Source organism: Leguminivora glycinivorella, chromosome 22 (genome assembly GCF_023078275.1).
Source record: "Leguminivora glycinivorella isolate SPB_JAAS2020 chromosome 22, LegGlyc_1.1, whole genome shotgun sequence".
NCBI classification, from domain to species: Eukaryota; Metazoa; Arthropoda; class Insecta; order Lepidoptera; family Tortricidae; genus Leguminivora; species Leguminivora glycinivorella.
In genome coordinates, this window is record NC_062992.1 from 10141393 (window position 1) to 10169224 (window position 27832).

Here is a 27832-nt window from a genome sequence, read left to right on the forward strand (position 1 = left end):
AAGAAATTGTCCAAATTATAAGCCTGGAGATCGAGTGATGGTAGAAACTCATGCCGTCAGTAAAACCGCTCAAGGATTTAGTGCAAAGTTCGCACCTCGAAGAGATGGTCCATATACGATCCTCAGCAGCCATGGACCAAGTTCCTTCCATATTGCCGACCCTAGCCATCCTGACTGTAGTATTGGATTGTATCACGCCTCAGCATTGCGCCCATACCAATGCGATAAAGATAGCCCACTGCCATTACCTGCTATACCAATCCGCAAAAGAGGTCGTCCTCCAAAGAAACCTGTAGCCAAGGAAGCACCCCAGCGCACTTCGCGCCCGCGTGGTCGTCAACGTCAACCCCGTCAACAAGATAATCTGGCTTCCTCGCCGAGACGTCTTCGGAGCCAGAGGGGGAGATTATAATGCAACGTAAACAGAAACCACCGCGCGTAGTAAAAATATGAGCGATAAGCGCTCCTCAATGAGCCCGGTACTAGTAACCCGCCTTACCCCGCGCGCGCGCAGCCCGCTCGTTCGCCCGCGCCAGGCCTTTATAAGCCACCGCGCGACCGGCGCTCGCTCAGTTTGTCTCGCGCAGCGATCCGATCACATTGACATGGGACGGAGTAGCTGACTTGACGAGCAAAGCATCGCGACCGCCCGGTATTGCTTCCGTAGCACGGTACATGCCGGTCAGCCGCGACGTATTTTCTAAGTGCTAGGATGTACACTTTGTACTTAGGTGTAGTTGCGCTGAGCGATACTTCCGTAGCACGGGATATCTGTTTGGCATTGCACTACGTTTCGTATGCATATTAGTATAAGAACCGTAAGTTCTAATATGTTTTAGTTTTAGTTGTAAATGCTAAGTTTAGCTTGTCGCTTAATTGTTAAAGTAAAATTATTAGTTAAACTCTGTTGCTTTGTTTTTGCGCATGTTTGATTTTCGAAACGCTTAGCTTTGTTAAAGTTATACTTGCACTGTATTATTATATTCTCTTGTAAACTTTTATAGTTAGTTTTCTCATTTGCTAACATTGTTTAATGTTAATATTTGCACAATAATAATTTACGCTTGTTGCTTATTGTTTAGCTTTCCTATTTCTCACTTTTGGTACTAGCTTGCCGTACTGTTCTGTTAATATTTACTGTGACGCATTCAACTCATTGCTTTTAGTTTTTTCCATTTCTTAGTTTTAGCTAACGCTTGCCTTACTGTTTGTGTAATATTTACTGTCGTTCGGTTTTCTTGACAATAAACGTCTTTAAATCTGCCGTGGTGGTTTCTATATTCGAACCTGCATTATAAGAGTCGATATTAATAGGGGCGCCACCGTCTATGTAAACCGTAACGTAGGCAAGTATTGAGTCACTTGCGTATGAGAACAGTAAGTGTTGCTATTATGCTATTATTTTAAGTGTTATTTATTTATTAGGAGAACAAACAAAGTTAAATGTACATAATTTTGTATAATAAGTAACTTAAGTATATGGTAAACATGCATTTACCTCCACAGCAGTTCTCACCGAGACATACATTGATGATTGATTGATTGATTTATGGGTGTTATATTACTCTTTGGTTATGGCTCGCTGATGCCACAAACGTTAAATGTTAGAAAGGCACGCGTTTTATGTAGACAATAAGCCGGTTCAAATTTGCCGCGTTTTTTAGTGTCAAGATTGGCTTGGCCGTCTATAATAGTCTATATAAAAAGCCGCAGTGTAGCGATTGTCAGCGAGTTTATAGAGCCCCGAACTTATCAACTTCTATCACCGAAGAACGTTTCAAATCTACCCTCAAAACAAAACACTGCACTAAAGTTCTAAATTTAAAACTAACACACAACTATTGTGCACTCTATGACGTTCGCCACAAAGATGAAATCTCTTCACTATTCTGCTGCGGTTACAACCTTTTAAGTAGCAAGCCTAGCAGCCAGCCATGGTTTTAATTTCGTTTTTTTTAATTGACTTGTAGTTTTGCGATGTTCGGTTATAAGTTATAACGGATTTCTAGATCAAGTTGTATTAAAAATACGTTCGTGACTGTGTTTTAAACGGAGTAGATCGAACTTGTTACATACCTATTAAATAATTAAATTGTATGTCGAGTGCTGTTGAAATCTTGCCAAAATGAAACTAATATCTGTAAGTATTTGTCGTGTTACATAACCATTCTAATCAGATTTATGACTATGTATAAGAATAGAATAGAAACACTTTATTGACAAACTGTACAAATGATGATTGATAGGTAAGTATGTATATGGCATTATCCCAAGAGTTACCCGACATGGGCTTGTAATCTATACTACTACTTGCTAGAATGTTTTGCCATTAAGTAGCCAGTAGCAGCAGGTTTAGCACAGAGAGAGAAGGGAGTGCCAGAGAAGTATGTGAGGCTTGTTCAGGCGATGTATGATAGAGCTAGTACTCACGTCAGGTCTGAAGCTGGAGTCACCGACAAGTTCAATGTGGCGGTAGGTCTACACCAGGGGTCGGCTTTAAGTCCTTATTTGTTCCTCCTGGTTATGGATGCTCTGACATCGGACATACAGGAGGAAGCACCCTGGTGTATGCTGTTCGCCGATGACATTGTTCTTGTTGGGGAAAATGCACTTGAGGTCCAGAGCAGACTGGGAAAATGGCAAGAAAGACTGGAAAGTGTGGGACTGAAAATCAGTAGAACCAAAACTGAACATATGTTCTGCGATTTCGGTGGTCTATCCAGTTTTTCCCCTATTGCCTTAGATGGTGTATACCTACCAGTCTGCTCCGACTTCCGGTACCTTGGGTCATTATTCCAAAATGACGGAAGCATCGACCGTGACGTGAAAAATAGAATAAATGCGGGATGGATGAAATGGCGACAGGTCTCAGGGACAACATGCGATCGACGGATGCCCCTTAAACTTAAGGGGAAAATCTACAAGACGATTGTGAGGCCTGTTGTATTGTATGGATCTGAATGCTGGGCGACAAAGGTGGAGGATGAAAGGAGAGTGCACGTAGCGGAAATGAGAATGTTGAGATGGATGTGTGGAGTGACCAGAATGGATCGGATCAGGAATGAGTATATTAGGGGAAGTTTGAAAGTTGCGCCTATAACGGAAAAGATGAGGAGTGGCAGGTTGGCGTGGTTCGGTCATGTAATGAGGAGGGATGAATGTCATATAGGCAAAAGAATGTTGGAGATGAAGGTTGATGGATGGAGAGGGAGGGGTAAACCCAAACAACGCTGGATGGATTGTGTGAAAGAGGATATGAGGAAGAAAGATGTGAGTGTTGAGATGACGAAAGATAGAGGAGAATGGAAGAGGAAGACGTGTTGTACCGACCCCACATAACGTGGGATAAGGGTAGGAGGAAGAAGAAGCAGCAGGTTTAGCACAACTTGTGTTCTCGCGCGCGAGTCCATATATACCTACATCAAACGCCACTTCAAGTATGGATTCGTGGTCGAGAACGCAAATTGTGATAGACCGCCAGATATATCAAAGCGCCTAACGTGTTCAAAACTATCTGATCATTGATCAGGCTTTGTTTAGATATTTGTGAACATTTGCCTGCTCCGTTATTTTATATCTGATAGCGATTTGTAGTACCTATCTGTTGAAAGTTGATACATACAATTTACACAAGTTTTTTTGCGCAAATCTTTTGTAGGTTATGTTGGTTGTAAATTTCATTCGAATTGCTTTTTATTAGGATTTAAATTTCTTTGTTCCAGGCTTATAGCTTAAGGACTGGGTTTATTTTTAAAAGCTTCGTTTAATTAAACAAAGAGACTGCTTTCTCGACGATTGGCATAAAAAATAACGTCTCAAATTTAAACAAAATGAACAGCTTTAGGGGTTATTACACTTATGACTGGCAATAAAAAAATGTAAGATTTTTAATAATATTAGGAACAATCCAACAATTAATCTGTCATCCTCCTTGCGTTATCCCGGCATTTGCCACAGCTCATGTGAGCCTGGGGTCCGCTTTGACAACTAACCCCAAGATTTGGCGAAGGTACTAGTTTTACGAAAGCGACTGCCATCTAACCTTCCAACCCGAAGGGTAACTAGGTCTTACTACACGATGTTTTCCTTCACCGAAAAGCGACTGGCAAATATCAAATGACATTTCGCACATAAATTCCGAAAAACTCATTGGTGCGAGCCGGGGATCGAACCCGCGACCTCCTTACCGCTAGGCTACCTACTACTACTATTAGCCAATAATCAACGAATATGCCATCCGAATTGTCGGTATTAATTACTATCGGAATTATGGAGATCCAGAGGAGAGGCCTTTGCCCAGCAGTGGGACACTCCAATAGGCTAAGAAAAAAAAAATACCATCCAAACAAGGATTGAAATATGTATCACATTTTTCAATCTAATATTTTTTCCGGAATTGACTACTATTTGGCATCTACCTTCAAACGTTACGTTTCGTTTTCGAATTAGTTAACTATTAAGTTATTTATTAATTAAGTAAATGAGTTGAAAGTGACGAAATTCTACACGAATTCATATTAATTCCATATTCATATTCAAATTAGTTTACGCAGTTCTTAAAAAACTGATCTGACTTCAAGGAGGACTGTTGCAGGTTGGCACTTTGGTTCGACTTCAAACAGCTTGCCTAAAAAAAAAACAGTTTTCTAAAACCAAATCTTTCCACCCGTACCAATTTACGAACCGACCGGACCGACCCGGCGCCGAAAAGCAATCCCGAAATATAAACCTCGCTTAATTAAGCTTTTGCATAAACAACGGAGCGTGTGTGCGCATTTTTAGAGTGCGAGAGTCGAGGTCGGGAGGACCAGGGTAAAGTGACCTTTTAAATCCCTTTAAGACGCAAAAGGAGTTACAATTCTAATATTAAAACTATTAAAAGGAGTAGTTCAAAATGTATTTTTTGTACTCGACATGGAATCCTCCTCCAAAACATAGTAGTAGTATGGTAGCCGAATGGCATTTCTTCGACAATACGCAAAACCGATAGAGATACTATCGTGAGCGTTTGTGCATTCGGCTAAGCACACAGTGCTTTTTTTGGCTAATTGATATCAATTTTGAATATCACACCCCTGCGGCATTTTTGGCCGGCGGTTTTTATCCATGTTTGAAGAACTAGCGCCTTAGAAAATCAAAATATCAAAAAATCAAACACATCATTGACAGAGATATTAATAATATTAATCTGTGTTGGAAGCGCTGGTGGCCTAGCGGTAAGAGCGTGCGACTTTCGATCCGGAGGTCGCGGGTTCGAACCCCGGCTCGTACCAATGAGTTTTTCGGAACTTATGTGCGAAATGTCATTTGATATTTGCCAGTCGCTTTTCGGTGAAGGAAAACATCGTGAGGAAACCGGACTAATCCTAATAAGGCCTAGTTACCCTCCGGGTTGGAAGGTCAGATGGCAGTCGCTTTCGTAAAACTAGTGCCTACGCCAAATCTTGGGATTAGTTGTCAAAGCGGACCCCAGGCTCCCATGAGCCGTGGCAAATGCCGGGATAACCCAAGGAGGATGATGATGAATCTGTGTTGGATAATTTTTTTTTTTTTTTTTTTATACCACGTCGGTGGCAAACAGGTATACGGCCCGCCTGATGGAAAGCGGTCACCGTAACCTATGGACGCCCGCAACTCAAGGGGTGTCACGTGCGCGTTGCCGACCCATTAGAAACTTGTACACTCCTTTTTTGAAGAACCCCATACTGTAGTTCATCGGGAATACCTCGACAGGGAGCTCATTCCACAGCCGGAGCGTTCGTGGGAGGAAATTCCTCTGAAACCGCACGGTGCGCGACCATTTAGGTTGCAAGGTGTGTGGATGAGCGCCCTGTCGATGGCGAGCGGTGCGATGATGAAAAGTGGCCGTTGGCATCATGTCAAACAGTTCTTCAGAACACAACCCATTGTACAGGCGATAGAACACACATAAGGAGGCGAAGTCCCTCCTTAGACTTAAGGGTTCAATACCGCCTGTGAGTTTGGGATCGTCGACAATTCGTACAGCGCGTCTCTGGATCGAGTCAAAGGGTCCAAGCTGGTATCCAGGTGCTCCTGCCCAAAGATGACAGCAGTACTCCATGTGGGGTCTAACTTGCGACTTGTACAAGAGCAGTCTTTGCCCCGGAGTAAAGTATCCCCTCGCTCTGTTGAGCACACCGAGCTTTTTGGATGCCAACGCAGCTTTCCCTTCCAAGTGACAACGGAATTGGACGCTACTCGAAATGTCGACTCCGAGGATCCCAATACTTCCTGACAAGGTAAGGGCTGTGCCTTGAAACTGTGGAACCACAGTAAATGGGGTTTTCTTAGCGGTGAACGCACACACCTGTGTCTTAGTGGGATTGAAACAGACTAGGTTGTCCCGACCCCACACCGATACTCCGGACAGAATCCTCTCGATGTCCGACACAAGCTTTTCACGACTTTCTAGCACCACTGAACGAGGGATATTAGCACGGCCCGTGTAAAATGTATCCCCAGTACTGTCATCCGCATAGCAATGGATGTCGCCGATAGACAACATGTCATTGATATGCAGCAAGAACAGCGTTGGGGATAGCACAGAACCTTGCGGGACGCCAGCGTTTATGTCCATGCTATCGGAGCAGCTACCGTCTACTACGGCTCGTATGCGTCTGCCGGACAAAAAGCTGGCAATCCATTTGCATAATCCCTCGGGCAGTCCATAAGATGGTAACTTCGACAAAAGGCCCCTATGCCAGACCCTATCAAATGCCTTCGCTATATCTAGGCTAACTGCCAATGCCTCACCTTGACTCTCAATGGCCGAAGCCCAGCGGTGAGTTAGATACACTAGAAGATCACCAGTAGAGCGACCGTGGCGAAAGCCATACTGGCGGTCGCTTATTAGATCGTGTTCTTCTAGGTATCCAAGGAGCTTCGAGTTAATTACACGCTCCATGACCTTAGAGAGAAGGGAGGTAATAGCGATAGGCCTATAGTTTGATGGATCCGATCTGTCGCCCTTTTTTGGGACAGGGTGCACAAGGGCCGTTTTCCACGAAGATGGAACTTCCCGTTTGCTAATAGAAAGCGTGAAGAGATGCGTTAGCACGGGACACAACTCTGGAGCACAGCGTTTGAGCACAACTGCAGGTATGCCGTCTGGCCCGCTCGACTTGTGAACGTTTAAGGACAGTAGCTCCCGCCGAACATCCTTCTGGGAGATGCGGATTTCCGGCATGGAGTGTGCGCACCGCGGTATGGTAGGTGGCACGGTGCTACCGTCATCGCTCACAGTCGAGTTCGAGGCAAAAAGAGTACCTAGAAGATCGGCTTTCTCTTTTGCACTATGGACCAGATTACCGTCAGCATTTCGCAGTGGTGGTAAAGACGACCGACAAAAGTTCCCCTCGGCAGCTTTGGCAAGAGACCAGAAAGCGCGACTCCCGGATGGGTAGCCTGCGAGTCTCTCACCAAATCTGCCGACAAAATCGAACTTTGCTCTGGCAATAGCTTTTTTACTAGACCTCGAGGCAGCGTTCAGCTTACGTTTCACATCAGTAACGCTCGGATCCTTATCAGCTACGGCCTTGGTCCAAGCCCTGTAAGCGGCTTGCTTACGTGTTGTAGCTTCCTTACAGGGCCGGTTAAACCAAGGTCGCTTCTTTGCTCCTGCAGCGACTAACGAGTTGGGAATGAAACAATCCATTCCCAGCTGTATTGTCTCAGCGACATTTGTCGCACAGGAGTCTGGATCATCTGATGCGAAACAAAGCTGCCTCCATGGGTACGAAGCGTAAAACTCTCGCAATCCGTCCCAATCTGCTGACCCGTACTGCCAAACGCGACGTAGGCTAGTTGGCCGCGGTGGATCAGGCCGCGCGCAAGGCGCTTTAGTCCGGACGAGACAGTGATCGGACGAGCCGAGAGGTGCATTCACTGTGACGGAATATCCGTCCGGACGCGTGGTCAGCAGGAGGTCCAGTAAAGAGCTCGTATGGTCCTCGATGTCTGGTATTCTCGTGGGAGAATGTACCAGTTGTGAGAGCCCATAGGCCAGAGAAAATTCATGAGCAGACCTTCCCGCAGAGTCGGTGGACCGAGAACCAAGCCACTCAATGTGATGGGCGTTAAAGTCCCCCAAAATCACCAGCTCTGCGGATGGGTACTGCTCAAGAACTCTGTCGGACGTCAATTGTAGGTGCTCGAAGAGTCGGTTTATTAATTGATATAACTTAATTATGACTTGAGAACTACGCAGGACTCGGTCGAGAACCTTTGTTATGATAGCCTTTTTTTTTCACGAAAATCTCGTCCAAGTCCAAGTTTATTACGCATATACAGCCTTGCAAAAAAGAGTAGAAATTAATAGAGGCGCCACCGTATATCGTCACTACTTTTAAAAAAAACTTGTATCTTCGTCTGTCAATGAAAAGAAAATTGTAGTAAGTATGTATGGAATGCATATAGACTTACTGCGTTTTAACTTTGAGGAGAAGCAGGAGATACGAGATTTTTTTAAAGTTGTGACGATATGTCAAAACGATTTGCATGTGGCAAGTATTGAGTCACTTTTGTATGCGAACTAAGTGTTGGTATGATAAAAAAAATAGTTCCATTTGGACTCATCCATAAATTACGTCACATGTTAAGGGGGCTGGGAGGGGGTCGACGAAGTGTGACAATGTCTGACAAGGGGGTGGGAGGGGTCCTAAATTTCGTGACGTCACATTACAAAATCTTAATCTAAGGGTTACACGAACTTTAAACTGTTACTTTATGAAAACATAATACAAATACAGGTTATTCGGTAAGATGAGATACTAATTGTTTTGTCGACCGATTCAGAATGTGGAACTACTGGAATCTTGAGCGTTGCGGGGGTTTCAAGGCACGTAGGTAAAAATATTAACTGCAGAACATCAAACAATTTGGTTTGAATTATATTTTTTTGACTTTTAGGAGTCAAACTCATCACTTAAACGTTTATTCTACCAGCCAGCTGTTAACATGAAGTTAAAATTTGTCTGAAATTAGAGTGCAAACACTCTTGTCTTGTGGATAAAATGCAACTTTGTCATTCGTTTTTGAAGTATCAAGAGAGCCCTTACCTGTTGGCGTGGTGGAAAATAATTTAAATACTTACATTGAAATAATATTGATTTCCAACTCATTCAATAATTTGTTCATGTAAATTTGCTAAATTATGTGACGTCACCCTAGAGGGGGGGGCTTGGGGGGGGGGGGGGGGGGGGGGTTGCAAAAATCATGATTTTTCGTGTGACGTAATTTATTTATGATCCCTTTCGACTTTTTTTGCCAAGCTGTAAAATAAGTACTAGCTTCAAAAGCTGTCCAACGGAACGATTAATTCTGCAGGCAGATGGAACGCTACCTGGGCAACTTAAGCCGCAAGTTTCTAAGCCGATTTCGTTAGTTACGAGTGTTAGGACAGCTACATTTGTTTTGTACATTAAACTAAACGTTTTAGCAGATAAACCTTTAAGCTTTAGTTTCCCACGGTCTTAGTACTAAGTAGTATAAAATAAATTACCTTCAGTTAAGCTTGAAACATTAATTAATTTGAAATTTACGAAATGGAAGAAATTGAATTGGAAGTTGCTTTTGTTAGGTTTGGTTTCGGTTTGGTTTCGTAAAGAGCAAAGACAAATAGAGTAAGAAAAATTGTACCTCGGACCCCAAAGAAATAGTACATAGTATAGAAAATGAGAAATCAGTGCGATACATTAAAATGCGACCTAAGATAGATTTAAATTGACACGAGTTACGAGTTCGATTACGAGTTAAGTTTTGCTAGTTGATATCATAAGTAAACAATATTTGTACGCCTGTCGGGGCAAAACAAGAATCGTGCTGTGGATATTTTTTTGAACACCTATGTATATACGATTGTTTTATGCAAATAAAATAATCATTCATTCATTCATTCATTCGCTCTTCGCACGTGTCGTGCGACGTTTTTCAGTACATACTACATATAGGTTTCGCGCTTGTGAGATGAAATAGCACCATGTGTTCTGCTTTTTTTAGTAGTAGTAGTAGTAAACTCTTTATTGTACAATTAATAACAAAAAACACAGTAATTACAGTAAAGAACAGTACAAAGACGAACTTATTATCCCTTTGACGGATTTCTTCCATGAAATAAAACTATGGAAACGGATTAAATCGCGTATAATGAATTTAAAATACATCCCGACGTTTCGAACTCTTTACAGCGTTCGTGGCACAGATGTCATATATTACCATAGATCAAGCAAACGTATCTACATAGCGTGTCAAATGAACTCAGTGAAATCCACTGAGTTGTCCGTCTTTAATCGCAGCTTGCAGCTTTCGGGCGTCAATTTTTGTAAGTTGAAGTCAATCAAAACATAAAAAATGCCTCGTTACGTGATATTCAATTGCAACAACACAAAAATTATGAACAATCAAGAGCCTGAGACATATTTAAAATTACAGGCAAGAAACAACTTCAGTACAAAATTTGACACGCTCGGCCCCTATACAAATAGATGAACGTGTTTCTTCTATCTAAATTTAGTTCTGTGGTTCGTGGTCAACGGGTGACTGAGGAAAAACGTCGGGATGTATTTCATTTAAATTCATTATACGCGATTTAATCCGTTTCCATAGTTTTATTTCATGACTAACTATCGCGGTAACCGAAGACAATATTATGGATTTCTTCCAGTTAACCTTTGAGTGGTGTTTTTCGTTTAGATGGTGGTAAGTATACCTACATGACGCTCGGCGAGATTACACTAATATTAATATTTAACTATTTTAACGCATCGGGTAAACATGCGCGGATCCAGGGGGGGGGGGGTCATGGGGGTCATGACCCCCCCCTGGAGCCTAAGTTGGCCATACAAATAGACCACGTGACCCCCCCCCTGGGGCCCCGGGCCTTTACCACGTGACCCCCCCCTGGGCACGAAGCTGGATCCGCGCTTGCGGGTAAAGGATATGCATCCTAGAGATGGGCCGAATACGAATATTCGGCCGAACATTCGGTGCAGCTCTTACCGAACCGAACATTCAGCCAAATATTCGGTTACGCCTTTTTTTCAAAGGGGATGTTCATTAAAACTAAAATGATTGATAATGGTTACATATATTATGTTACTACAACTGTGTTTTATGATTTAGTGGATAACCAAAACTTAGTTAAAACAACTACAACAAGTACGGGTTTTTTTTTACTTTTTTACAAAACAATTGTATTTACATTTTGACGCATAGGTAATTATCTCTTTTTATTAGTTCCTTAGAAAGCTACTAAAATAGGAGCTTAAGTATTAGGTATCCAATGCAATACGTAAGATCTTCATTAGTTATTCAGTTTATTCGGTAAATATTCGGCAATGCAACCGAATTATGCGGCCGAATACGAACATTGAAAAACTTGCCGAATATGCCGAATACCGAATATTTACCGAATATTCGGCCCATCTCTAATACATCCAATATTTTATTTACTTATCACCGTATGCCTAAGAACTGTCGGATCTGTTTATTACGATCGGCCGCCGGCAGAAAAGATGAGACGATAAGAATAAACACGCATCTCGCTCGCTTCTGCCCAGAACGTTCTAGCAAGTAATCAATAAACATGTTGTTTACTTCAAACTCCTATAAACTAGGTCAGGTTTGCGACCTAGACTAGAGATCTAAATTAACACTTGTCTATTATAGACGGTCCACCAAATCTTATTACTAAAAAATGGCGCGAAATTCGATTTTCTATGGGAATTAAACTTTCGTCCCTACATTTTCAATCAATTAAAAAAAAAAAGCTGATTTAAGCTGAGTTTAGACGTGCAAGTTATTTCTGCAAGTTTTGAAACGGAAGTATATGCAAGAAAGAGATGCAGATATTTGCCACTCACTCTTACCTATAGTTGCATCTCAAAACTTGCAGCAATAACTTGCTGGTCTAAACTCAGCTTAAATATCAACAACTCAACAGTGATTTATAGTAAGGCACTCGTTTTTATGCAGACGAATGGCCAGTGTACGTTCTTCAAATATGCCGTCTTTTTTAGTGCCAAGATTTGGTTGACCGTGTGACCTATCATCCATCTATCATATATTTTATTTTATTTTCGTTTGCATTGCTACATAGCAATTATTAGGGTTGGTATTGGTGCAACTTGACGTCTCTTTGCGTACCACAAATTATAAACAAATCAATTATTTTTGGAGTCGGGGCCATCCTGCGTATGGTTGGGTGGGGCAAACAGGCAATAGCAAGGCGAGGAACAGGGCTGGTATCGACTACAAAAATAATTGATTTGTTTATAATTTGGATGTTTAGATTATTGCAATCCGATAAGAAATCTGAATTCAAAGGTTTATTATTTTTTCTTTTTAGATTTTCCGTGTTTTCTAACGCGTTTATTTTTGATGGCGGTTTGATTAGGCGGCGAAAGGGAAATTAATTGAAACGAAATGTCAAATTTCGGTATTGTAGGAAGTGTACTTTCTGTAAGTACGTAAAGTTCTATTATTTATTCTCTGGTTTAGCAATTTATTGTTACAAACGGATCCTTTGACTAACATGCGGAAACCGAAACTGAAACTTTGGTCAAACACTACTATTTTACCCGCGAATTTCGGTTAGTACCTAGTGGTCACAAACTGTTCGTTTCAGAACTCTGCTCCCAAGTTTCCATACTGCATTTAAAATATCTCACACAAAAAAAAACTATTTTGGCTCAGTGATCCAAAGTGAATCTTGGCCTTCGAAACGAGGGACCTGTACCGATCCTGCGCAGCCTCTTGCCAGTCCCTGACTTGAAGCCGACGCAGATCCGCTACCACACTGTCCACCCAGCGATACCTGGGTCGACCCGCCGGACGGCCACCAGCCGGTCGACCCAAGAACGCTTTCTTGACAACCCGATCGTTTCCCATTCTAAGTAAGTGACCGAACCAGCGAAGTCTTGTAGACTTTCGTTTCGCCGATGATATTGGGTTCGGCCACTAACTCGTCAATCCCGGCATTTTTGCGGATCCTCCAGGTGCCATCGTCTCTCTGACTAGGTCCAAGCATGAAATACAATAAAGCTCCAGAAGATTGATAGAAAAATGTGGACTGCAGTTACCACAGAACTAAATCAAGATAGAAGGAAAATGCTCGGCGATTAACAGCGAAACCGAGCGTGTAACGTTTTGTGTCGAGCCTATGACGTCACGAGTGTACTTTAGTGATGGGAACGTTGTCGCCGCCTAACCCATTCGATCGATTGTGGAGGTTACGTGCGGGATGCCCGCCGAAGTTAAAAATATCGGATGTTCATCTTCGTTGTGAAATGAAGTAAGTATATACCTGTATTCGTGTGATGACAAACAATTCACTAGTAGGTATATAATTTGCCTAAGGCCAGAAACAAAGATTTTAGTAGGTAGGTATTAATACTAGTTAATATTTCGTAATATTTTTAAGAAAATCGACCATGTACTCACAGCATTATCCTCATGTTATTTGTTACAACTTTTAGTAATATATAAATATAATTAACCATTAACACATTTTTAGAGTTATTTTTATTCATAATAAATATAGAGCGTAATATGTTTGTATTTGTTTTTCTGCCGACCACAAATTCAACGTTAATACCGTAACTGTAACCTATTTTAAAGTTAAATTTACTTTTCACTCGTACTTTATATGTATAGTTTCATAACAATATAAAAACATAATTATAATTTCCACTGCTTCGCAAAATCGATTTAAATCGAATAAGGAAATCGCAGCATACATGACGATATAGTTCCGTGGTGCACCACTATTCTTAAGTTCGACGTGAGTTCGACGGACAAAATAACAAATCTACCTTCACTTTGTCTCGACAGTTTGAATAGCCTATTTTTATATCGCTTGTTTTAAACGCACGCCAAGTCGGACTCGTCAAATTAAAGCCGCAATGGAAAACTAGTTTGACGGCCGTACGTCAGCTAATGTTTTGATGATAAAAATAGGAAAATCGTGTTTTTATTTAATAAAAAATATTTTAGGACAAATGGTACTTACCGATGATAGGAAACACTTTGTTTAACACTCTTGCTTTTATTGGTGGTGTTTGAACAGTTAATTATCGAATACCGACCCATTTTGTATTTTTCACTGTATGTTACTCGCGGGCAGCGGTCGGGAGCAGACTGACTTGCGCGGCGAACAATGTTGCTCGCTATTTAACTTTTTCGCACGCGAAGTAGATACACTTTTTCCTTCTATCTTGATTTAGTTCTGTGGCAGTTACTTTAAAATTTCTATTTTGTAAATCACACAGAACAGAACTGAGTAAGTATTATATTGCCTGTTATAAAGTTACACCCTGTTTGTAATTTATTGGCAAGTCTAGACAATTTACTGTGGCGGGTGAGGATGTTTGGCGCCAGCTTTACATTTATTTTGTATAAATCTCGACAAATTAGGTAATTTGGCTGGCGCCATTTGGTAATAAGAGGCGACATTGTGTTGTGAATGTATTTTTCTTTGTGCCGGACCATGTTAAGTCTGCATGGCGTTTGACATAAGTCGCTCCGTTTTGCCGTGAAAGACGGACAAACAAACAGACACATAAACCTTCCCCATTTGTAATATTATTAGTAGAGATGGGCCGAATATTCAGTAAATATTCGGTATTCGGCATATTCGGCAAGTTTTTCAATGTTCGTATTCGGCCGAATAATTCGGTTGCGTTGCCGAATATTTACCGAATAAACAAAGTAAATAACTAATGAAGATCTTACGTATTCCATTGGATAATAAGCTCCTATTTTAGTAACTTTCTAAGGAACTACTAAAAATGCGTCTAAATATAAACAAAATTGTTTTTAAAGAAGTTAAAAAACCGTAGTTTAAGAGTTGAGAAGACTTCAGAGTTGTTTTAACCAAGTTTTAATTATCCACTAAATCATAAGAACATAGGTTGTAGTATGTATATAACCATTATCAATCATTTCATAGTTTTAATCTTAACATTCCCTTTAAAAATATGTCGTAACCGAATATTCGGCCGAATGTTCGGTTCGGTAAGAGCTGAACCGAAAGTTCGGCCGAATATTCGTATTCGGCAAAGTCCATATTCGGCCCATCTCTAATTATTAGTAATATTAGTAATTAGTATGGATGTATTTATCTATTCAAGTATATATATCGTCGCTTAGCACCCACAGTAGTCACAGTACAAACAAGCTTTGCTTAGTTTGGGGCAAATAGGTTGATTTGTGTAAAGTGTCCCCCAATATTCATTGATTTATTTATATAAAGCTACATATTCTGCCTGTGTGGTGACGGGTTAAGAATTTCACCACCCCCTTTCTTCCCGTGGGTGTCGTAGAAGGCGACTGTTGGATATGGGTTAAATTGTGGCGTAGGCGAGAGGCTGGCAACCTGTCACTGCAATGTCACAGTTTCGTTTTCTTTCAACCCCTTATTTGCCAAGAGTGGCACTGAAGCTTTAGTAGTTTCATGAGCTCTGCCTACCCCTTTATGGGATACAGGCGTGATTGTATGTATGTATGTATGTACATATTCTTCATCGAATACATAATTTTATTTTCTTTGCCATCAGGAGACATACACAGACATCCCGGTCGGGCTGAGCTCCACAGCCACCCACTGTCATTGGAACTCCCACTCGGAGCCTCGGAGCGCCGTGAGACAACTATTACTAGCACTCGTACTATGTGGACTGTTCATGGTAAGCGAGATACGAGTATGTATTTTAGTATAATAGTAAAGCCTGGCGTCCACCTACGCGGAATCGAGTTGCGTCGAATCGAGTTCTCCATACATTTACTATGAACGCAGCAATGGACGCAGTTTTATAATAAATGTAGAAGGCGAATTGAGCAATTCCCGAAAAGTTTGTACATTTGGATCACTTCTCCGATTTTGATAAAATTTGGTAGGCTAATAGAGTCCATGATGCTGAGCAAGATCCACTAGGTTTCCCAAAATGTCCTAGGTTGTTTGTAATGTTTGTATGAAATTTCCTTTTTTGTTACCGAAAATGTATAGACATCTGGTAACAAAAATGAAGGTTTCATACAAACTATCATGGACTCTATCAGCCTACCAATTTTTGTCAAAATCGGAGACGTGATCCGTGTGAAACTTTTCGGGAATTACTGAATTAATGAAATCCGACTCGGCGAGCCTAGTGCACGCCGGCCTTAAAAAGTGCACCATTGGTGCGTCTAGTTCTTAAATCCCCTCAGAAAAGCAGTCTCTATTGTCACTCATTTTTTACTCGTCACTTTCCTCAGTGTTTGTCGTCTTTGATTTGATCATATGAGACTGTCTATACCTTGTTTCTGCTCATTCTTTATTCATCGTAGCGTCTTTGGTTTTATTCTGTTCGTATGGAACTACGTCTAAGACAAACAGATTTTCGCCAACATACCAAAATAACATGTGATGATACTCCTACAAGCCGTCGCAATTTAACTCACGTTTGCAATATTTATCTTACGACCCATGTTGCTCAATATACCTGCCCTAGAAACTTTTTTCTTTCAATTTAATTATCGTTTTTAGTGTTAAAACGCGATTTGTCTTTCACAGATAGCAGAAGTGATCGGCGGTTTCTTAGCAGGCAGTCTTTCAGTAATGTGCGACGCGGCGCATATGCTGAGCGACTGTGGAGGCTTCGCGCTTGCTCTACTCGCCTTCCATTGTGCGAAACGTCAACCAGACTTGACCATGTCTTACGGTTACAAGCGAGCTGGTGAGTTTTACAAAATATTTATAGTTTCTATGTCAGCACTTCGTTAGCGCGTTTTAGGATGTGCCGCGGGCGGGACAGTGACATCTAACGATCGATTTGGGAATTAAACTTGTCTAGCAGCGGTCTTTCGGTAAAGACGCGGCAAATATGCTAAGCGACTGTGGAGGCTTCGCGCTTGCTCTATTCGCCTTCCATTGTGCTAAACGTCAACCAGATTTGGCCATGTCTTATGGTTATAAGCGCGCAGGTAACTAAAATTACTTATAGTTTCTATGTCGACATCGTTACCTAATAAACGTGAACATTATCGTTACCTGCTCCTTATTTCTGGGCAGTTTGCCTTTCAGACATCTGAAGGAACTTAATTAACCTATTCTGCCTATAATGTGACTACCGTCAAAACATTACACATTTCACAGGTATTGAACGTTGAAGTAGCATACGGTCCGTCGCTATCTTCATCCATCTAGGATGCGCCGCTAACGGAGATGTGACAGATAGATCTATCTATCGATTTAGGAACTAAATGAGTTAATGTAATAAACATTTATTTTTATTTTCCGCAGAGGTCCTCGGTGCAATGGTGTCCGTCCTCCTAATCTGGATACTAACCGGCATTTTCGTCTACGTGGCAGCCATCCGGATACATTCGCGGGATTTCGACATAGAACCGGATGCCATGATGGTAGTATCCGGTTGTGGAGTCATCTTCAACATCATACTCGCTGTTGTGCTACATGGATGCTCTGGAATAGGTAAGTCTAAAACAACTCCTACATTTTAAGAAGAGTGGGAATATCTAATCAAACTAGATAAAGATTCTACGTCGACACTTCGTTAGCGCGATTCAGAATTTACCAGTGACGTATCAACGCCATCTAGCGACGAATCTGGTACTATACGTTGCCGCCATCTGGATACATTCGCGGGATTTCGACATAGAACCGGACGCCATGATGGTTGTGGCCGTGGCCTCATCTTCAACATCATACTTGCTGTTGTGCTACATGGATGCTCCGGGATCGGTAAGTGAAAAATGTATAAAACCCTTATATTAACAGTTGTCGTCAAATTCTCGAAAGGCCAACAAAACAAAAATTTCATTTGGTTATTATTTTTATTATACCAACACTTACTGTTTTCTTAAAAAAGTGAATCAATAGTTGCCGTATGCAAAACCGTTTACATAGTCGCCTGGCACCCCTATTATTTTCTTCTTTTAGATACCAGGCTGTAGATGGCAGACCTTCCAACGCTTACGGACCCTACAGCAATTAGCTCTTCTTCACACACCGTGGTTATTTTAGCGTACAAAATATGACTAAGTTCGCTTTTGTTTTTCAGCACACCACCACACACACGGCGGTGCTGCGTGCGCACACGGTCACGCACATGCGCACACGCCTCGCTCGCGCTTCGGAGTGTTCCGGCGCAACAAACAGAACGGGGCCATAGTGAACGGGGACTACTCCGTCAATGGCGACTACTCTATGAAGGAGTTGGGAGAGACGAGGGTGGAAGGGGGCGGTGACAGGTATTTATCCCTGTCTACTATAAAATTATTCAATATAGAGCTGTCACCAGCCCTTAACAATTAACAAAATGCACGTTCTCTGTTCGTCAGTGGTGACAGTGGCAAATCATGTTACCACTAGCGCCATCTATTGGTGAGTAGTCGTCGTATTAAAATGTACTGTAATAAATTGACCTTACCTAATAAATTATATTTGAGGCAAATAAAAATCACATGTGTTATTGAAGAATCGGTGTTAAATCTAGATGTTTTAAATATGTATAGTGATTACGAGTGCGATTCCATATTTCAATAACCAATAAAATAACCTATAAAAATGATTATTATTTACAGGAATATTAATCTTCGAGCGGCCCTCATCCACGTGCTCGGTGACCTAATCCAAAGTTGTGGGGTCCTCTTAGCTTCAGTACTTATCAAATTTTACGTGAGTTGTCCATACCATTATTCCCAAGTTCTCATATGTAGAACATTACCCAGTTTTATGCAATTTCTGACTTATTTAATTACTTAGTGCTATGAAAAAGATACAAGTAATTTAGTTAATTATCGTGTACGTGTCTAAGATCTCTTGTTTGTCGAAATAAATAAAATGAAAATGTCTAATGACCTTCAAGCTTGGCATTTAATTACAGCGCCATCTAGTTTACATGCCTTAAATAAGTTCATTTGTTTCCACAGCCCGAAGCGAAGATAGTGGACCCGATCTGCACATTCGTGTTCTCAGTGCTCGTGCTACTGACGTCGGCACGAGTTGTGCGCGACGCACTAGCGATGCTCATGCAAGCCGTGCCCAGGGATTTCCGGTTAGTCTCCAATCAGTTCTTCCAAAGGAACAAACCATAAACTATTCACCAAAAGATGGCGCTAGTGGCTTTCAAAAACTGCAGTAGTAACCCCCTTATTCATAAACGTACTCTAAAGTTATCAAGCCGATAAGGTTCGTTTGTCCCTTTCCGACGTATTGGTGTGATAGAAAAGGACAAACGAACTTTATCAGCTTGATAACTTTAGAGTATGGTTATGAATATAAGTGGGTTAGTGTTTTATTATATTAAACAAAATAAAATAGGCTTGTGTCGTTCACGAACTATGAACTGTTAACTGTTAGGAATAAAATCCCATCAATGACCGAAATGAACTGAATCTTTCCGTGCTCTGAGAATCGGTCTGTGCTCATAGTATAGGATCGGTGAGCGCGAGCGATTTGGATCGAGAACGAATGTGTGACTGCGCCGACCGAAAGCGAGAGCTACTTAGCAGAGCAACAAAAAAAGTCAAGTTTTCATATTAAACTTCGGTTACTTACAACCTTTCGGCCCGGAATGTTACTATCTGTAGACTATTCGTATCATTTTGACACTATTCGGTCCCATTCGTTCTGATCTTTCCGACCGCAGTGGTCGCTGGTCTGGCTGAACTAAATGAGCAAAAGACCTAAAAGAGCGAACTAGTTCGTGGGAGCGATTGAACGAGATCGGAGCGCTCCGATCAACGAACGAAACGGCACAAGCCTAAAATAAAACTCATCGCAACGAAGGCCGATATTAGACTATCATAGAAATATGATCATACACAACATGCCGTCCTTTTTCTTCACGTTGAAGAAAAAGGGAGACAGACCTATGATCGATAGTGTAATATGGCCTGAAGGCTGATCTAATGCTGTAGGGCATTACATCTACCAAAAACTTCAACGAAAATGGGGAAAGAGTGCCATTTTGAATTAAATTATAAAGCACGGGTTTGTGAAATAATATTACTGAGTAGCAAAATTGCATGTCGCCTATATGAACGAATTTATTTATAACGTACCTATGCAATTTTGCATTCCATTACCAATAAAATAGTATTGGTTCCTTCACTGCCACACTAGAATTAACCCTACCGACCAACAGATGGCGCTAGTAGTTTAACCATTTCCTCACAATTCCAGGTACCGCGAGTTTGTGCAAGCCTTGTCGGGGATTAGCGGCGTCCGCCACGTGCACTCCGTGCACGCCTGGGCGCTCTCCACGCACCATGTCGTCGTGTCGGCGCACGTTGCTATAGGTATGTCGCTTTTTACTACCAAATTACATTAATGATGTACAATGTAGTGCGAAATGTTTTTTCTTCGTATTTGCACGGAAACTCGCAAACATGTCATGCTTTGGCAGTTGCCCCCAGGACAAACAGAACTAACTAGTACTTAAAATACGATCATTTCCGTGAAAATACGATGGAAAAGTATTACGCACTATATTTGTACGTATGTTACCAACCTGTAGACTGACTATAAAAAAAAGATGGCATTTCATTTTTAGGTTTTAAAATTTCATTTAATCTGTAAAGCAAAGACCTATATAACTTCGTATAGACCGATAAAGTCTAAGAAAAAAACGTACCCCAAAACCATACAGAAAAAGGTACGGTGAGCTAGATGGCGATACACCTTTGGGGTACGCTCGGCTAGATGGCGCTAATATAAATATTTGACATTTTAAAACATATCAAGCTAAGAATATGGCCCAAATTGTCAAAACTGAGGTTCAAAAGTTTTAAGCCTATGTCGAGAGATGGCAGTCTATGCACTGTGATTACACATTTTACTTTGACAGTAACTCTCTTTAATACTCGATGCTCTTTGCTGTAAAGTAAATCGGCAAAATGGTCTTCAAGTTTGCTGTATTTAAAATTAATGATAAATTGTGCCAATTTCAAGCCTAAGGTACCTCATCGTCGTTTAAGCATGAGGAATTAAGAATGCTCTAACAGCTCAATTATAAAGATAAAAGAGAAACTTTCCCAATTTTAACTATTCATTCATACTACTTGTGGCCTTACACGGTAACTCTTCGGCTATCCCCCGATAGATGGCGCCACATGCTATCAAAACTGTCCATTCTCTTATATGAACTCCTTGTATATTTTCCAGATGAGCTGACAGATTCTGAAGCGGTCCTGCACGCGTGCCAGCAGCTGGCTCAGGAGTACAACGCTAGGGCCGGGACGTTCCAGGTAAGATATGATGATGATATGATCATATACTGTTTTTTATGAAGTATACAGGAAATTGGCATAAAGCATGAATCTAAATTAATCTATTCTTATTAAGACTGGAGGAATATGATTCGAGCCCTACACACAGCAGAGAGTAACAGGTTTTAAAGAAGAAGAAGACTATCATGAACTAACGGTTAAATCTATTCACCGACAGATAGCGCTAGTGGTCTCGTAATTTTCATACAATATTTCAACTACGAGTATCGTGTTCGTGCAGTACTCGTAAAATTGGCAACTTCCAAAATTAACAATACTTTTTACACTTACAGGCAACAGCACAATCATATACGGTGTAAATAAGGGTGGTATTCTACTTCTCGAAAATGTTTATCCAATATTTTTTTTTTCTCTTTATTTAGAAACAAACAGTCATATACAAGAAATAACAGAAAATAAGCAACAAAATAAACCAGACAAACAATATGTACGAGTATTTGCGAGAATAAAATATTGAACGCTATGCATATTAAACAAACTCGCATAAGTGAAATACTAAGCAGCGCAAATATTCTGCTTTAGATGGACTGATCATCTGAACTCTTTTTAAAAGGGTTTATTTTTCTTTTAGGAAAAGATTTCGTATATCTATCTAAATATTTATATAAAAGAAGAAACCGACTGACATATCAACGCACAGCCGAAACCGCGGGTGCTAGAGATTCCAAATTTGACACGTAGGTTCCTTATAAGGTGTAGAGGATCACTAAGAAAGGATTTTCCAAACTCCACCTCCTGAGTTGAATGGGGGTCCGAAATTTGTATGGGAAAACAAGATTAGATTAGTACACGGCCGGAGCCGCGGGAAAAAGCTAGTCATATATATTTTTCATCGATAATCTTTGTTGCAGGTGGAGCGGTACTCGAGCGCGATGCCAGCGTGCGGTGACTGCCGCCAGCCCGGCCACGTGCCCTGACACCTCAGCACGCTCACGCACTAGCCGAGCGAGGTCCGTCACTTTTCTACTACAATAGACTAGTTTCCTACTAGTCAAATCAGCTTCTTTCTAGCTTAGTTTATTTAGTCCGGGACCCACTGAAAATCAGCCACAGACCAACCCCTATAGACATCTATTACAAGACGACTCGCGGTTGCCAGCCTTCCTAGTATTTGCACTGATATAAGCGCGGGCGCTCGCCGTGCCCGATCAGTATCGACCAAGTAACAGACCCGAAAGCAGCGCGTGTTTTTCGCACAAAAAAATTGGAAAAGGGTATTTTGATGCCTTAAAGATGTCCACCTGTAGTGTGAAATGGTGTGGAAAGGTAACAAGAAGCTCAAATTTAAAAACAGACGGCATTACATTCCACAAATAAGTCATATTTATAATTTATTCAGAGCCGGCATAGGTCAACTTACATTGGCCACTTACGCGTCAGTAGAGGGACAGTCATACTTCTGTCCCTTTTCATCTGGCGCGACTGCCCGCCGTCCTTGAAACGGCCAATCACAGCGCGCTTAACACATTCCCCGCCCGCTCCTCGCACCCCAAACACTGGTGACTCGTATCGCGAACCAAATATACAAGACTGCCACTCTATAGGAGGTTCTCTGTGAAATCAGCGCTTCGGCATGCCGTGGCAATATGCTGAGTGGGCTCCCAATTTAACATCTAGATTGTGTTGTATTTATATTTGTTATATTTGTCCAAACTGATGTTTATAAATAAAAAATATTCTAAATATTCTTCTTTTTATGAACTGTCAAGACGATTTGTTAATATGGAATTACTATGAAATACTGAGGAGTGACGTCACGGTCAATTCATTTACTTTATATCTTTCTCTTTGACTTATTAAATAGAAATTATGTTTAAAAATAACTACTGTCCATATTTTTCTTCTAATTATGTGGTGCTTTATTGCGTGCACTGCATACAATATTTTATTTTAAGTATAGGAAACTAGCCTATTTTACCTCTAGTGTTACCGTTCTCACATTATCCGATCCGATATCAGATGTCGGAAGGAATTCAATTGAAAAAATGCGAGATTGTGCCTGTAATGTATGGGATATCGGTCCGACATCCGATATCTGATCGGATAATGTGAAAACGCACTGAGGCCTGAGTAGACGCCCGGTTTGCTTGGCGTGCAGCTGGGCGATTCTGGTGACATTTAGTGCGTTTTCACATTATCCGATCCGATTATTGATAATGTGAAAACGCACTTAGGTCCACTTGTCCAGTGACATTTTGTTTTATCACGATGGTAACAGTTCTTTTCTATCAACTGTCGCCCGACGGCCTTATTGTTTGATAATGTAGTGTCCTCGGCACACGGGGCGTTTTGAAGTCAACCGGGATAAAATCCTTGCCTTATCGTCAAAAAAATATGACATTTAGAATTTGAATTATAATGATATGACATTACGTATCATAAGTAACTTGAGCCGAAGCCTTGAAACTACACCTTAATTCACTCGTCAGTAAAATGATAAGACATGTTTTGGGTTGGCTTGCGTTCATTTTGATTACTTAAGTTCAAGAAATATATAGATATGTTAATCTCTATTCGAAATGTTTTCTATTGCAGGAATCAACGGACACTTCAAGTACTGAAACTCCAGAAGAAGGAACTTGAAACGTAGGATAAGTATTACAATTTAGTTAAATTTTCAAATAGTATGGACAATTAGAAAATTCACAAAAATGGCGCTGGCGTCGCATGATATTTATATTTGACTTGAAAATAATATAAACAAGACGAAAATGTTATTATAATTACGTAATTATAAGTATTGTTATGAATTTAAGTTATTTTTGTATGCAAAAATGTTTCATAGTATGTATAAATTAGTTAACCAATATCCCGCTAGATGGCGCCGTAATGCAAGATAGAACGCGCTGTTAAGATTTTTCCTGATTTGATGGGGTCGTCGTCATACTGTTTGTTCGTTACTCTGGTTTCCCTTCAAAACGAATAAATCTTTCGCCTTTTACTAAAGATTTCCGTCATCCGTGGAGGGGAACACTCAAATGAGTCTTACACTATTTTTTGATGCCTTGCTTTAAGCAGGGCTTATAATCTTGTAAAATGTTATTCATCTCTGAGGCTAATGAGCTGATAAGCCGCCTGATGGTAAGCGATCAGTACGTTGACGGCCTTTAAATGGGTGTGCAAAAAAGCGTTATTTAATTATCAAAAATATACAGTACCAGTTTAGAAATTGAAGAAGCGGAAAGAGGCTTATTTTTTCGAATTGAAATACAAAACGTATAATGGTCATATCATATATTATTGAATGTGCCTAAGATACAATAGTACATTGTGCAACAAGGGGAGGAAGTTGAATATTACTAACGAGAGTAAGTTAAATCGCGACGGCTTGCCGGAGCGATTTAAAGGCTCGAGTTAGTAATATTCATACTCCCCGAGTTACACACAATGTTTTTCATCACACTCGCAATGTAAAAAATATGTAAATAGATGTAAAAAAGTTAAGTACGGTACAATAAATTTCATTATTCCCTTGGGAGAGCGATTTTTCTATAACTCACAGTCTGCCTGCGTGTAATAGCACATTTAAAGTGCGGGTGTGATGAAAAAATATGTACTATCATCACAATTATTTTAGCATAATAATTTGATCTCAAATTAGTAACTAATTGTGTTCTGCAATAGACGGCGGCGGCTCCGATATTTCCTAATATAAAGTCAGTGCCAACTTTAGGCTTCCTATAATAGATGCATTTTTGATAATCATTGTCATTATCATTTGATAAACATTTACCCAAAGTGCCAAAAACAAATTTCCATTTCATTCAACCTAGAAAGTCCCGAAATAAAGTTACAAGATTTTTTTCAGTATAAAATTTGTTACATTTTGAATCAAAGTACCTACGTTAGCATTAGAGATGGGCCGAATATTCGGCATATTCGGCAAGTTTTTCGATGTTCGTATTCGGCCGAATAATTCGGTTGAATTGCCGAATATTTACCGAATAAACAAAGTACATAACTAATGAAAATCTTACCGTATTCCAATGGATAATAAACTCCTATTTTAGTAGCTAGTAAGTTGTAGTTAAATCCACTAAATCGTAAGAACATATCGTCACTATTTTTAAAAAAACTTGTATCTTCGTCTGTCAATGAAAAGAAAATTGTAGTAAGTATGTATGGAATGCATATAGACTTACTGCGTTTTAACTTTGAGGAACAGCGTGAGATACGAGATTTTTTAAAAGTAGTGACGAATGTAGTTCTAGTAACATATGCTACCATTATCAATCATTTATTAAGTTTTAATCTTAACATCCGCTTTCTAAATAAGGCGTAACCGAATATTCGGCCGAATGTTCGGTTCGGTAAGAGCTAAACCGAATGTTTGGCCGAATATTCGTATTCGGGAAAGTCCATATTCGGCCCATCTTTAGTTAGCATCATTCCATGAAGTTCTCTACCATTGTAACTGTTGTTATTGTAAGAGTATAACAGTAATGACCATTGGTGATAAATTGAGTGATAATAAACGACTTTTGCTTCAAAAAGTAACTGTTGAAACTTTTTTTGCGGTGTCAGTAGGCACATGATTGCCGAGAGAGTATGTCGCCGCGAGATAGATGACACGTCTTCTTCTAACTGTATTAACGACATAAGGACAGGCAGTCTATCTCGCGGCACATACTATCGCGGCCATCATGTGCTAACCCTGCAGTAGTGGCTAAAGTATTATTTGTGTCGTTCTCAAACAAAAGGTACCACATTCCTTTAGTTTTTCGTAATTAAAATGTTGTAATTGATTACGAAAGAATAGTCATTTTTCGCTGTTTCATAATTCATTATCGAAGAAATTATTTTCGTGATCGTTTCGTAGTTAACTACTAAAGATTTTTTTTCTGTGTTCGTAGGAAATTAATAATTGTTCATTCGTAATCAATTACCAAATCTCAATTACGAAAACAGGCTAAAGTTTTTTTTTATCGCTTAAGCATATTATACAAGTCACTCTAATAAGGTATTTGTATAACAATACGGACAAATTTCGTCCTTATGGTTAGCGACAATTGAACCACTTAAAAAAAATTGTCGTATTCGTGGCTCAAAGGCCAGTTGTTGTAAGTATAAATAGTATATTTTGACGAATAACATAATGTATATCCAATATAGGTATGTACAGTCAACCAATTGGAACCCTAGGCCACTGTAGAACTATGTCATAGTGATGTTATAAAAAAGATTGTAAGAAATCTCTTACTTCTTATCATTTTGACATGGTTGTAGAGCGGCCTAGGATACATATTGATCAGTCAACCAATTGGAACCCTAGGCCACTCTAGAACCATTATTTATACCGTGCTGTATTTGTGTAAGTCACTTCGAAGTATACTGTGATAAGGTTCTACAGTGGCCTAGGATTGAAATTGGGTGATTGTACATTTGTATGAATTAAAAAAAAAACATTTTTTAACATATGCTACATTGGAAAAAATAAGATGATAGGGATTTATTTATTTTGTAAATTAATAATTTTGCAGCCGCATTGATTGGCTAAATCTGTATTATTCCTTATATACCCGTACCAAGTAAGAATTATAATGAGCTTCTTGTAAGATAACTTAAAATATTCCTAAAAATAAGTAGATGTATTGTATATATAGATGCTTTTGTTGTAATTGAACTCATGAATTGGGCAGTATTTCAAATAAATTATATGCTAACATATTTGTTCCTAGCGATATTTTATTATAGAAAATATTTTTTAATGTACTGGAAAACAAAACAACAAATTTATTGAGACGTTTTTTGTTTTACCGAACAGTACTGTGGTGGCGGTGAGACTATCGAATACTAGCTGGCGTTAGTGATGTCGAGAAATGATACAATTTTATTTATTTAAAATGTTATGTGTTGTGTTATGATCTGTGTATTTGCTTAAAATATTATCAAAATTGGATAATATGTGTTTTAAAATTATATAAACAATTAAAGTAATTATATAATTTCAGGCTAAATACTGACAGTTTTATTGAATACTATAGATACATATATGTTGCTCATACTATATACTACTAACGCCATCTAGTTTTGAAGTAGTACAAACTACATTTTTAATACATTTTATGTATTTTACCGACTTTATATTGATGCGGATAAACTGAACTTGATATAGCGTCGATAGAGTATATACTATTGCTTGTTAGTTCGAAAAGAATTGTAGTTTAATTATGGTTAGACATTTCAAATTGAAATCACTAGTTAACATGGCAATTATAATATTTTTAATTTTTTATATACTCGTAGTCCGCCCTTAGAAAATAGTTGTATATAAATACGTATAAGCAAGGATTATTTATATAGGATTTACATACTTCATACTAAGAATCGTACCTCGATTTTTTAGCGCCACCTATTAAATACTATCATAACTACACTGATGATGCCTACAATTTTTTTTTTTCAAAATGTGTATTGACGTGATATCATGATTGAAAAATAAAGAAATATGTGATTTGTTCTTATCTAAAATAAAAACACGCAAAAATATTTGGGGAAAATATGATTTTGGCCACTTCCAGGCTGC

General features: G+C 39.8%; 1 protein-coding gene and 1 non-coding gene across 2 annotated transcripts in view; both read left to right on the plus strand.

The window, feature by feature from the left end:
- The window catches only part of LOC125237819 (zinc transporter 2-like), a 38433-nt gene extending 14377 nt beyond the window's left edge, over positions 1-24056 (plus strand). Inside the window, exons 2-11 of the mRNA XM_048145015.1 lie at positions 15573-15701; positions 16568-16730; positions 17297-17485; positions 18075-18264; positions 18598-18691; positions 18946-19070; positions 20201-20316; positions 21182-21264; positions 22158-22256; positions 23842-24056. Of these exons, the coding sequence (XP_048000972.1) occupies positions 15573-15701; positions 16568-16730; positions 17297-17485; positions 18075-18264; positions 18598-18691; positions 18946-19070; positions 20201-20316; positions 21182-21264; positions 22158-22223 (1155 nt within the window). The 3' untranslated portion in view covers positions 22224-22256; positions 23842-24056. The remainder of the gene's footprint in view (positions 1-15572; positions 15702-16567; positions 16731-17296; positions 17486-18074; positions 18265-18597; positions 18692-18945; positions 19071-20200; positions 20317-21181; positions 21265-22157; positions 22257-23841) is intronic.
- A 147-nt stretch (positions 24057-24203) lies between these two features.
- On the plus strand, positions 24204-24328 carry LOC125238128. The gene has a single exon (XR_007178417.1). It is a non-coding gene; the product is annotated as a U5 spliceosomal RNA (small nuclear RNA).
- Positions 24329-27832: the final 3504 nt, after the last annotated feature.